This window comes from Spermophilus citellus (assembly GCF_964194105.1).
Source record: "Spermophilus citellus genome assembly, chromosome: 8".
Taxonomy (NCBI): Eukaryota; Metazoa; Chordata; class Mammalia; order Rodentia; family Sciuridae; genus Spermophilus; species Spermophilus citellus.
The window spans coordinates 33,186,472-33,200,512 of NC_138189.1; the positions used below are offsets into that span (position 1 = coordinate 33,186,472).

The window sequence follows — 14,041 nt, forward strand, 5'->3', positions numbered from 1 at the left end:
TGTGATTCTGCAATTTGTATTTGGGGTAAAAATGGGAGTTCATAACCCAATTGAGTCAAATGTTTGAAAGATGATATATCATGAGCTTTGTAATGTTTTGAACAACCAATAAAAAAAATATATATTAAAAAGAAGATTTGAGGGTTGTCAACTTCAGTAGGACTAACTTTTGCTGTTTGCTTAATACACAAGTTCATTTGGACATCTGGTTGACCTCAGTAATGATGAATGAGGTGTTCGACTATATTTTACTCAGGATTCTTTTAGGGTTAAATATATGATTAATAACGAAAAAATAAAATACTATGGAGAAGAAATTCTAACATTCATTCATCCTGAGAACCCAATCACTCATCAACCTGTGATGGAAGAAGTGGCCCATTAGTCTCACCCACCCTCAGGTTATTAGCTATCACATTAATCTATTGGGAACACAGCTGCCGGCCAGAGACCAGGGTCGGTATTAAGGCCTACAAGCAGCTAGAAGGTCATGGACTGATACAGCTGTGTTCTTCATTCAGATTCACGATCAGAGTCTTGTTTTAGATGTTGTTTAAGTAAGTTTGATAATCTGGTCTTTAGCAGAAACACCCAAGTCTGCATGAGGTGCTCCTACGAAAGGTCATTAGATTAGGCTGAAACAAATAAAATTAAATAGTAATAATAAGAAAAATCCATTTTAACAAAACAAACAGAAGACTTTGTAAAGCCTGTAATTTGGGAACTATCTACCAGAAGGACAAGAAGTCTAACATGTGTACAAAATTCCCTAAGGGCATCAGTGCTGTGGCACTATTTGAGAGTTGTTATTTATAACAATGCTTCTTTGCCAACAGGCAAAGTATATTGTCTTTAATGTGCTTTTTATAAGTTTGTGGCTGTTTGAATAGTGTCTTGAGAATAATGTCCATTAAAAGGTAATATTATTATAATGTTCAGCACTTACGGAGTAAGATTTTCTTCTGAGCATCTTAGGTGATATATCTCATTTCCTGACATTATAAGTTCAATATTGTGTGGGACCAGAAGGAGAATATGTGATTGCCAATAAGAAAAGGAGAACAAGTTATGTATAGTTTAGACAGACTACTGTCTTCTGGGTTTGAAGGAAAATGATCATCACATTTCTTGCTCTTATTTGATTTCTCTGAAAAATTGATCTCTATATTGATGTAGGAAAGCATGAAAGGATTTTAGGGAAGGAGCAAAAAAAATTCCATTTAAAAATTAAACATGCAAAAAAATATAACTCGTTCTATTAGGTTCCCACTTTTTGTGGTCGTGCATGATGTGGAGTTATCCTGGTCGTATATATAAATACAAGGTTAGGAAAGTCATGACCAATTAATTCTACTGTCTTTCCTATTCCCCTCCCCCCTCCCTTCCTTTCATTCCCCTTTGCCTCATTCCATGTATTTGTATTGTTCCCCTCCCTGACCTCCCTGTTTTGGGTTAACATCCACAAATCAGAGAGAACATTCAGTCATGTATAACTAAAATTTTTTAAATAAATAAAAATTAAAATGAATTAGTATTTGAGCTTATTGACTTATGTAATAGGCAGGGATCCCTTAACTTTCTTTCATGTATACTTATTCATGGACAATGCTTATAATGTACACATTTGTTTTCCATGATCCAGGTGTTGAAGCCAAAATCCCCAGAACCAGAAGCAACCCTGACGTTTCCATTTCTGGACAAAATGCCTGAAACCAACCAACTACATTTGCCAAATCTCAATTCCCAAGGTAAAGAGAAGGAAAAGTTTTAATTTTAGATCTACATATTCTGCTGGGCCCATCTGTAGTAAAATGTTTTGTTTTAAAAGATGACTACACCCTTTATTGTGATGTCCCTTTATCCAGGAGACATTTTGCCAGAGTCCGCGATGGCTGAATAAATAACTTCAGAATGGGAAACTGAGGCCACATTCCCTATTTGATCAAGCTGAGAACCCCTGTCACCAACATCAGGCATTATAGGGTTCAGTGGGGCCTATCCAAATGTTTGAGACTTTTAAAATTTCTTACATTATCTCCAAAACATAGAGTGTCAATTAAAATTTTTAAAAATCAATAAGTGTTTTGAAAAGTTTATGATCTTAATATTGCATCATATTTATTCTTCATTTTAGTCTTCATAGAATATTCATTTAACTTGACAGTAATTTTGTTTAAAAGTCAGGTTTTTTACTCCATTAATAATTTCTGCTTGTACATGATGAGGAAGCATTCACTATGTAGATTAAATGTGTGACTGGTAGGCAACCATTTTAACCTTTTTAACAATTTTATAGTAAAAGAATACATGAAACATTAAAAAAAAACATTCTTAGTGTATATGTGAGAACATACTGAGGATATATTTTAATGTGCTGCATATTTTTGATACATTTTAATATAATGGGAGAATGGGTGACCTCTAAAAATAGGAGTGAGGGCCTACAAAGATCTTAAATAGCACCTACTATTACTATGGAAGATCTTAAAATAACACTGACCCCCGCCAAGTACCTTATAGGCCATATATGGGTTAATGAATTCACCCCTTTGCTCTGTAAGAATCCAAATTTAATCCCTTTATCCTCATGAGAAACTCAGGTGCCCATACCACCAGGAAGGACCCTTACAAATATGAGCCCTGAAGGATGGGTCCTGAGAGTTGCACCATCCATGGGGATTATTCTTCAAAACAGATCACTGGGCTTTACCAATGCAGGTTCTCTAGATGTGGAAATGGCTAGCATTTGGGAGGTAGGACAATAAGATTCCTGTGTTTCTTTTAAAATTTGCTTTCCCCAGTGTGTATTAGATTTGATTTATCAGTTCAGGCAAACAAGGATCGTACAGGTTCACTGTGACTGGGGTTTATCATTACTTCTCTTTTTAAGGATGGGCAGCTGTTTGGGGTCACCATTGACAGAATCTGCATTGCCTCCCATTAGTCTTTGTTGACAGTTTTTTGGGGCCCTTTATATAAAACAGGGAACACTCGGTGGGGAATTAATTGGCACATGTACTGATGGTCATTCATCTCTTCATGTGGAAGTAAATTCAATACTATCTTCAAAGCATTTGCTTTAAATTGTCAGGCCTACAATCCTGAAGGGAACTGGAAAAAAATCAAGGCTCACAACTGGGCCAGCAATTGGCTATATTTAGACAGATTTTAATTCTGCCCTATTTCTAGCACTTGTAATTGTGTGGATAAGGAATATAGAGTGGGAATAGATATTTTAAGCCATATTAATTAGTTGTATTGTCATGTATTTATATATTCCATTACCTGTTGTAAGGCATTTTGATTTGGGGAAATGTGTTATTGAACTGGGATTTTACTTCATGCTTTGCCAGTTTTGAATGATTAAAAAAATAAAATTTAGTAGCACTGGAACATTTTGAAACTTTAAGAGAATTATGTTTGGAGCTGCAGAGACTCCAAGAGAGAATTATATTGTAGCTGCAGAGGCTGGTGATAGAATGTCTGGGTTCCAATTCCTGCTCACCTGGTTCTTACCTATACACCCATTGGGTTCTCTCTAATGTCTAATTGCCACCTGTAAATTAGAAATAATAATTACACCAGCCTTTAGGGACATCAGAAGCATTGCATGATATAACTTGTAAAAAGCGTTTTGCTTAGTACCTAGCCTGGAATAACCACTGATAAGGTAATCTAGTGATTGCAGAATAGTAGCAATAGGAGCTGTCCAGCAGAAATAAACTATTCCTGAATGCTTTCCTGAAAAGAAAAGTGTTCACATGGGGCACGGTGGCACATGCCTGTAATTCCAGGAGCTCTGGAGACTGAGGAAGGAGGATCCCGAGTTCAAAGCCAGCCTCAACAACAGTGAGGCACTAAGCAACTCAGTGAGACCTTGTCACTAAATAAAATACAAAAATGGGCTGAGGATGTGGCTTGATGGTTGAGTGCGAGTGCCCCTCAGTTCAATCCCCAGTACCCCGACCCCAGCCCCGCCATAAAAGAAAACTGTTTACATCATAGAGTCATGGCTTCAAGCAGGAGTTCTCAAACATGAGTATGTGCCCAACCCCCGTGGGGCACAGTGCCTACCCTCACAGGGTACGAGTCTGTAGGTCCAGACAGGAGCCAGAGTAGTTGCATTTCTTACAAGTTCCCAGGTGATACTGATGTGGAGATCTGGGGAACACACCCCAAAAACCACAGAATCAAAGTATTTATTTAAATTGTACCTCAAAGACATCACTGATAGCTACAAAAATAACAGTAATACTTGTTTGGCATTTATGAAATTCTTAAAGGGAGCAAAAGACGTTTAATAAATGTAACCTTAAAAGATATGATTTATCTTTTATTGGGCTTGGAATGGGGGGAAATAATGGGTCTCTGCCCAGATATAAAGTCAGTACAAGCCAGGCCTGTAATCCCAGTGGCTTGGGCGCCTGAGGTAGGAGGATTAAAAGTTCAAAGCAAGCTTCAGCAACTTAACGAGACACCAAGCAACTCAGTGAGACCCTGTCTCTAAATAAAATACAAAAAAAAAAGAGGCTGGGGATATGGTTAAGTGCCCCTGAGTTCAATCCCCATTACCAAAAGAAAAGAAAAGAAAGCCAGTACACATTTAAGTGACTAGTCTTAAATCGAATATCAAGTCCAAAAGAACCATAAGGTCAGGATCAGGATTCCTGGAGCCACACCTAATAAATTCTCTCAGAAATAATAATAATAATATTGCCCCCAGAGAGTGATATCACCCATATTTCTTTAAAGTCATCTGTTTATACACTGATCATATGGCCACTAAAGATCCAAAAGTCAACCCTAATTAATGTTCCATAGGTTTCCCCAACACACACACATACACATCAATTCAGTCTTTAAATGCTATGAGAAGTTTTATAAAAGACATATAAAGGTGACCAGTATCCTTTTTTCAACTCTCACACACCAGTAGAAAGGTATGTCAAAATCGTGTTTCAGTAAAATAGGCACACACTTCAAAAACTGGAGTGTAAGGATATGAACACTTGCCAGGAGCTCTGTGTACTCATTGCACCATGTACAGACATAGACACTTCTTCTTTTTTTTTTTTTTAATCTGCCACAGACTTGCACACATGACCTTCATAAAGCATCATGTGTATAAAGAAATTAAACCCCCTGTCTCTGCTGCCTTTGTACTTTCCTAGTGTTCTCCCAAAGTAATGTCCACTGTGCATTTTTCTCCTGCCTAGCATATTGTTTTACCATTTTGAGAGGTAAAGTTAAAACAGTATCATTGTTAAGTATAAGCCTAAAAAAAATTTCACCTAACCCCAAGAAGATAGACAAAAGTGCATAAATGGTGCCAGTTCTAATGACTTGTTTGTTGTTGTCTTCAGACTTTTTAAATGTGTTTTTTGTACAACATTTTGCACTTCGGGTTCACTGGCTCCCAATTCCCATGTCGACTATAATCAAGCCTTCTTTGCTAGTGGGACTTAGTCCTATTCAGCTCTCACTGGTTTCATGGTTTTCTGTTCTGTTCTGCCATCTGATCTAGAGTCGCCTGGCACTGCCAGTGTTCCGCTTAGAGTTCAGAACTCTTGGCGACGTTCCCAGTTTTTCTTCCGGTCAGGTAAACTGCATACTGGGTAGCTGCATTTCTTTTGTGCACAAATCCATGTTGGGGCAACCAATGATGTCTCTGGCATTTGTCTTCATTTCTGATTTCAGGGAAAAAAATGCTTGTTTCTGACACACAGTTAGCAAAGAGCTAGCTCTATGATAGCAATACCAGTTACACTGAAATTGAAAGGAAATCCGTAGAATTTCATTCAATTTTGAGAATCCAAAGAAACGTTATTATCCACTACTTTCTTTATTGTCCAGTCCCACCTTTTTTAAAACAAAGATTAGAACCAGAAACTGGTAATGGTTCTCTTGTTAACTGTGTCACTCTCTTTCCTTCCTGGATGACATCTGGCCTCTCTGTATCCTTCTCCATCTAGATAGGGAAGGATTGCTCAGTTAAGCCAGAATGCAAGGTATACTGAGAACCAGCACTAAGAGGGATAGTTTTTGCTTCCTAGTCTAGTACCTGGTGCTAATTGATGCGGTCAATCATTTTACCCTGAAAACTTCTACTTCTTTTGGTGATGGGTACAACCTGCTTCAGGGTTTAGAGGTCTGCTTTATTTTGATTTTCTAATGCTTTTGAATTAGTTTTCAAGCTGACATAGGAACTACACAGTACTTTAAGAGGATCTGAAAGAAAGACAATTAGGAATAACTCATATCATTATCTTTTCTTTCTTTCTTTTTTTCTTTCTTTCTTTCTTTCTTTCATTCTGTGCAGTAGATTCTCCAAGCAGTGAAAAGTCACCTGTAACTACACCGGTAAGTAACCCACTTGAAAGAGCAAGATCATTCATGTGATTTCAATTTACAGCACTTTTTAAAACAATATTCAACCAGCTGGGCATGGTGGTACACTCCTGTAGTCCCAGCTTCTTGGGAGGCTGAAGCAGGAGGATCACAAGTTCAAGGCTAGTCTCAGCAACTCAGCAAGCCTTTTCTCAAAATAAAAAATAATAAGGACTGGGAATATGGCTCAAGGGTAGAGCACCCCTGGGTTTAACCCTAGTACCACAACCACCAAAAAAAAAGTATTCAACCAAAAATAAAACCCAAACAATTTATTTTAAAAGAACAATTTAAAGTCATGGATAATATTATCAGGTAAATTATGAAGACATGGATTATCAGTATGTGAAGTTGATATCATGCCTGGAAACAAAATGATAAGCCAGGAATGGAAGTCTAAAGTAGCACTTAAAATTAGTGTAATAATAGGACTTAGTACTAAAATAGAGAATTTCGTAGACATTGAAACTCATTTCCAAAATAAGGACAGTACTTCAGTGTAGCATATTGCTGACAGAGAAGACCCAGCCTGGGCTTTCTTGGGGGAGTCCACCAATGCCTTGACTCATTCCCCTTCTCTATATCAGGATCTTGAATTATTTCACTTGTACCTATTGTTTTTTTGTTTTTTATTTCAATAAGAAAGCATTTGCTAATGAAAACGTCAACACACATGACATCTGATTCCTTACTTCTGAATTTTATCTGAAAACTGAACTGGTGTTTCCAGCACTTGGCCTATCATCCTCCTTCAGCCTCTGAAATGCCCATCCACCTGGAGATGTCCTGTAGCATTGCCTTGGAGCCACCTAAGGGTAGCCGTGTAATCACTGTTATGCCTTAGATTCCAAATTTGTTAGCCATGTGATCCTAAAAATATTACATGAGTTCCCTGTACCTCATCTTCCTTGATTGTGCAGTGAGATACGACTAGCTGTCTTTCATGGTTGTTGTGAGCCTTAGTTGAAAAGCCTGTATAGTACAGTGCCTCTTAGCTTATCTTCCCTCCCCAGTGGCTAGTCTAAGAGACAGGCTATAGCCAATACCAATTCTTACCTAGAGGCAGATTGTCTTACTTCCTAAGTGCCTAAGCAGAATGGAGAAGGGGGCCCCTCATTTGTCATATAACCCTCAATCTTTCCTGCCATATTCCAGACTTACAGACCATTTGTGGAGACTCAGGTACCAGCCTGTACTGGTAATCCCAAACTTCCGGGAAAGCTGAGTCCACCTGTGATGGATGGGAACCCCAGAAGTATCCCAAATGTGGTGTTCATGGTACAGATCTGAAGAGTAGGACATGCCCACTTGTTCCCATTTTAAACTGCATTCAGAGCAAGGATGTTCAATTGTTCACTTGCCCACCGGGGCAGGAGTGGAGTGAAGAGTCACTCCAAAGAGATACAGTCTCATTTCTGGCTTATAGAAAATAGAACAAGGAAGAGAAAACTTACTGACCTATTTAAGTAAATTCTCTAACAATAGCCCCCCTCAAGCATGATGTTCTTTCAAGAGTAGTTGGCTCCCCATAGGTTAGGAAAGTATAAGAAACCTGGAAATAAGGAAAGCCTGAGGAGGAACTAAGCGTGAGAGGATGCTGACCTCAGCAGACTCGGGCTGTCTTCAGTGGGACCGTGTAGCACTGGAGGCCCCAGGTCCTGTGAAGGCAGGATCCCATCACCCCCATGAAGGGCTTGCATTTATTCAATAAACATAATTATTGAGGGCCTAAAACACCAGGCCTTGGGATTCTTAAAGGGAAAAGAGGCATCCCTGCCTTGGAGGTGGATACAGACCTACAAACAAATAAATTGTAGGACCAAGAGGGCTCAGTGATCTCCAATCTGACTTCCTCTAGCACCTCTCGCCTGTCCTTTAGACGGGAGTTACACTCTGTTCTGATGATCATTCTGTGCACTCAGTTATGAGCTCTGCAGGCTGGGCCTCTTAGTGGGACAACCTACCCCCAACCCCAGGCTGTAGTAAGTATTCAGCAAATAACCACCAAAGGAGAAGGATCACTTTTCTCCCTTCTTGTTTATTCCACTGGTATCTTCCTCCTCATCTTCCTCCTCAAATGTTTTCTCTCTTTTGTTTTTTAACCAATGTGCAGTGCTTTCTGAGCTGAATCCCCACCCTACACTTCCATCTTTCTACCACTGTGTGACTTACTCTTGAGATTACACATAGCATTAATCTGAGAATTAAATAATTCCTAATGGATTCTTTCATTTTTTCTTCTTTTGGACTTTCCTCACTGGTCCCCCTATGTCTTTAGTCACATAAACATCTGACTTCTCCACAATGAAGGGCCAAACCCAACTTCTGGACATTTCAACTGCCTCCAAGTCCTAGGGGAATACCAGGACCCAGCAACATTAAAATCCAGTACAATTTCCCATGGGGATTCACACTAGGATGACATTTTTTTATTTATATATGATAACAGAATGCATTACAATTCTTATTACACATATAGACTAGGATGACATTTAATGGTCATTTGAGGACATTTGGGAAACTTTAGTTTATGAACAATTAAGTACCTCTGCATACCTTGCTATAACCTATGGTATGCATATATGTTGCATGAACCACGATAGTAGAAAATAGGAAGTACATTTCCCGATCTTATAGTCCTATCTTTCTTTACTATTCTGTGAACATCATGGTCATCCCCACTATTTGTGAGAATCACACGAAGAGTACAAAATGAGACCCTCATTTCATCTATCTCATCTATCTAAATATACTAAAGTGATAATGGCCTGAGACGCTTCCCTGGGCTGACTGGCCATCATGCACCTGTGTGGTGATACACCTCTGTTGAAGATAGGGCAGGGTGCAAGTGGGTTGGCTGTAATTGGACTTGTCAAACCTTTAGACAGGACTGACCCTGGCCAGCTTCCCAGCTGCTGGGGGGAGGTAGATTCTGCTTGCTCCCCACCCTGCCCCACTAGGCCTCTCCCATCCCTCCCTAACTCCCTCACCCTCACTCTCTTTTGCCACTCAGGATCCCCAGGGAGTTCTAAGTGCCTCCCAAAACCATTCCATCAGAACAGAGGAAAGAGAAGAACGTAGTTATTGATGAGCTTGGTCTGCCTGGCACCTACTCTGGTGCCTGGGGTAGCTGGACTTTAAATGAAGGAGCCCATCTTTTGCTGATTTCCTAGAGGCAGGCTGTGATTTCTCTCCCTTCCATCCCTGAACCCTCCCAGTCCCATATTCTACAGCACAGGCACCTGCTTTGGACTAAGCCCCCTTCTCTAACTACAGTCATCCCTCAGTGACCACAGAGGATTGGTTCCAAGACTTGGTCAGATACGCAAATCCTTAGATGGTCAAGTCCCTTAGATAAAACAGCACATCATTTGCACATAACCCCTAACATATCTTCCCTTATACTTTCAATCTTCTCTAGATTATTTATAATACCTAATATAATGTAGATGCTATGTAACTTGTCGTTAACTCATTTGTTTAGGGGATAATAATGGGAAAAGGTCTGTATATTTTTAGTTCAGATGCAACTTAAAAAAAAAATTTCTTTTTTTCTTTTTCTGAAGTGCTGAGAATGGAACCCAGGACCCTGCACACACTAGACAAGCCCTCTACCACTGAGTTATACCTACTCCCTTTTGAAATCTTTCTGTGATTGTTTAAAGCCATGGGTTCTAAGGACTAGCTGTGTTCCAGTTCATTCAGTTGATTCCTAAACTTGCAAAAAACCTTCTGCTAAGGTTTTTTTTTTTTTTTAAGTCTTTGGGTTTGAGTGTTTTACCAGCCCCAGGTCAGGGGGGTTCCCCTTACCTGGATCCTAGGTGCCATAGGTGGTCATGGGTGAGTTAAATAACCCACTTTAGGGAAAGGTGATATGGAAAAGCAATTGCAATATAAAGCATTAGCTATATAGTACAGCCGACACTTGTTCATACAAAATTCATTTCTGCTGAAATAATTGGTCCCATTGGCTTGGATCTAGGATCAGTATGTAGATCATCTTGTGCTTAAGAGTGTGAATGCAATTAAGATATCACTTCTAAAAGAAATGAAGCAAAGCCTCCCCGACCCCATAGCTACTTTATGTTTTTACTAGTTCTCAAAGCCTCACAGATCACACCAGCATCATGGAAATGAATTGAAGAGAGAGTAAGATTCAACACTGGCGTCCACCACCAGAAAGCACATTTAGATAGAGGAAGGCTTGAGCTTGTATATCTACATTAGGTGCCAGGCTGGAGGCAAATGGTCTTCTCTTGTCCTGGCCTGTCCTTGACAACAGAGCTCAATTCTGATCTTGGTTTTATTTCTCTGAGCAGTTTAAGTTCTGGGCGTGGGACCCAGAAGAGGAGCGCAGGCGACAGGAAAAGTGGCAGCAGGAGCAGGAACGTTTGCTCCAGGTAGGACTGGGTTTGCTGCTGCCCCTCCCTTGCCCTTCCTTAGATGATGCTTTCTTTATTTCTGTTGCATTAAATCTATTGTTAGCACGGGAAACGGATAGCAGCCAATTCTTCTGCTAAGTTGGTGGGTCTAAGTCGATTCATTTCATATCCAGGCCACAGCATCCTGTATCTAACTCTCTCTCTGTCAGAGGTACAGTGATGAACAGGAGAAACCATTCATGTTAACACTTGAAAAACTCCCATGTATTGATTAAGGCTCTGTCTACCCATTCGTCACCTCCTTAAGTACTAATTTCCAGTTCAAGTAAAGGTGAGATGAATTATCCAAAAGCTATTTGTTAGCATACAGGTGGAGTAAAATTTGGCTTCAGTCTAGTTCCTCAAGCAGAAATGTTTACTCACCTTTGAGTAAAAGCTGCTAATTCTCAATTCTAGAAGAATTCTGGGAGTACATTTATCATGTCCCCACCGGCTTCATGCCTGCTTCGTGGATTAACAGGGCTTCCAAGAGTACCCTGGTAACCCTAGAAACTAACCTATGTTGAATACTTGGGATGTGTCAGAATCTGTGGTTGGTGGTGACTTTTATCTCATTTAATCCTCACATAGCCCTTCAGAGTGTGTCTCATTAGCCCCTATTTGAAACTCAAGAAACTAAACTTGCATCAGTTAAGTTACTTGTCCAAGGTCACACAACTAACCGGTGTTGAGCCTGGATTCATTTCCAAGTCTACATGACTTTAAAACATATGCTCTTCCCACTACACTCCTAGTAGAGCTGAGGCTACCAAAAAGTCCTAAAGGAGAAGAATGTTAAATCTCATTAAGTTTGATGACTGTCTTCTGCTGTCAGAAAGCAATGCTTAATACAAGTTTATTTTACTTACTTTTTAAATTTTCTTTTTTATCTTTTTTATTCTGTTGTTTTACTTCTTTTGGCCTAACTTATAGAGCCAGGGGTAGAGAGTTAGATATTTAGTCAATTTTAGTGTACATTAGCTCTGCAAGTTAAATTTGGCATTTTTGAAAATTGCAGAGGCTTAGACCTTCAATACCAAAATATCAGAAAGAACCTGATTCATCAAAATCCCAGAGTGGTTGGGACTTTTAGGACCCTTGGGAAGACCTCACATCAGGGCTAGCCATCTGCTGTTATCTTGGAAATCAGCTGCTTCTTCCCCAGACAATCAGGAGTCACAGTTCCACAGAGAAAAGAAGACAGGGGCATCTGTGTCCCATCATGGCCCTCTGTCACACTCTGAAGGGTGGCCATGCTCATAGATGCAGGCACCAGGCTTGGGCATTGCTCCTTGTCCCACAAAAAATGGTTACCTGATGTGGCATCTTGGGTTGTGAGCCAAGGTGTTTATGAAGGAAAGCAGGGAAGCAAGGTGTGTGTGTGTGTGTGTGTGTGTGTGTGTGTGTGTGTGCGCGCGCGCGCTTTGTGTGTGGTGTAGTTTGCATTGTGTGTTGTTTGCTTCGTGTGTGGTGTAGTATATGTATGGTGTGGTTGTGTGTGTGGGTGGGTGTATGTGTCACACAGGAAATGCATCTTTCACTGCCTGCATCTTCCTGGTGAGTGAAGCTCATGAGGAAGTTCCTGGAACTGATAAGCCTATAAGAAGCTTTGCTTGGTTTTTCGGCTGTTATATAGATTTGGGTCTCCTGTGTTCTGAAAAGCTCCTCAAAGTTCTCTCTTAACCTCTACAATACAATATCCAGTTTTGATAAATAAGTTTTTACCTGGAGTTTAAGAGTCCACCATGGGCTGACCAACAGTGGTTTTACTGGAGCATCAGTAAGAACGCCAGTCTCTGGACATTCCAACGAAGTCCTTTTGCTCCTAAGATAGTGACCTAACGGGTAATACCTGGAAAACATCCCAGTGCCTTCCTGGAAGGCAAAGTGCAGATTTGCTTTAGCCTCAGAGAGAGGACTGACAATCATCAGCCTAAAATAATTGGAGTCTGTGCAGCACACATCAATAATTCCTTTGTCTCTGTCATGTCAGGATGCCGTCCCTAAGACATCCAGGTGTCAGTTCTCATTTCAAGCATTATTTCTAATCTCCATTTATTCATTCCTTCTAGTCAGCTCTCAGGAACTCCAGTGTCTGTCTGTCTCTCTCTGCCCCCTGCTGCTGGGGGTGGAGCCCGGGGGCTCATGCTTGCTGGGCAGGTGCTGTACCACTGAGCTATGTCCCCAGCCAGCAACGTATTTCTATCACTGGGATGGCAACACTCATCCCTGCAAGGCCCAGTTGAAGCAAACTGTTGATTTAGGACAAAAACCCAAGCTCAGGAAGATTGTGGGAACTTTCCATTATTCCATCTTTCCTCTTTCCACAAGCAAACTTCTTATCACTCTCTAGAGTAATTCTACAAAACACAACAGCAGAAAACAACTGCTCTCTATTGGGTTTTTAGGTTCCTAAAGTGTTTCAGTGGCACAAAGTCGTGTTTCCCTTTTATGGTGTGGATCAATTAGGCTCAGAATATTACCCCGAAAAGGTCCTCTCACAACATATTGTACATGGTGATGTAGAGGAAGAAAAAAATCCCAGAGTTGTATGCAGTGGTCAGTTCCAAACGATCTATGGACATCTCATAACAGGAGAGATACCAGAAGGAACAGGACAAGCTGAAGGAAGAGTGGGAAAAGGCCCAAAAGGAGGTGGAAGAGGAAGAACGCAGATACTATGAGGAGGTAGGAAATTCCCAAGAAGGAGTCTGACCTTGTCATCCCAATTCCTTCAAGTGTGTCACCACCTTTTGAGTCTGTGGCATGTGTATGCATGTGGCTGTGTCTGGCTGTCTGTACTCTCAGCAGACTCTAACAGCCTCTTTAAAAGAGTCTTATCACAGCCAGGCACAGTGGCACGTTCCTGTAATCCCAGTGATTTGGGAGGCTGAGGCAGAAGGATCACAAGTGGGGAGACCAGCCTCAGGAGCTTAGTAAAGCCCTAAGAAACTTAGTGAGACCCTGTCTCAAAATAAAAAATAAAAAGGGATGGGGATGTGGCTCAGTGCTAAAGCACCCCTAAGTTAGGTCCCAGTTCAAAAAAAAAAAAGTCATATAGACTCTAAAAGATAACAGTACCCCAAATATGTTAACCCCTAAGTTAGGTCCCAGTTCAAAAAAAAAGTCATATAGACTCTAAAAGATAACAGTACCCCAAATATGTTAAGGGTGTGTTGAGCCACAGTCAAGGAGATGAAGTAGTTACATCTTATCACCTATTAGAGTCTGAT

General features: G+C 40.4%; 1 protein-coding gene across 24 annotated transcripts in view; it reads left to right on the forward strand.

Annotated features, from left to right (window-relative positions):
- LIMCH1 (LIM and calponin homology domains 1) overlaps positions 1–14,041 on the forward strand; it is a 320,832-nt gene that overhangs the window by 289,535 nt on the left and 17,256 nt on the right. For 23 of the 24 annotated variants that reach the window (XM_081303318.1, XM_081303309.1, XM_081303319.1 and 20 more), the window contains 4 exons: positions 1,643–1,748; positions 6,320–6,360; positions 10,707–10,787; positions 13,404–13,496. In XM_081303318.1, the coding sequence (XP_081159444.1) occupies positions 1,643–1,748; positions 6,320–6,360; positions 10,707–10,787; positions 13,404–13,496 (321 nt within the window). The remainder of the gene's footprint in view (positions 1–1,642; positions 1,749–6,319; positions 6,361–10,706; positions 10,788–13,403; positions 13,497–14,041) is intronic. The other variant, XM_081303315.1, reaches the window with a different exon arrangement.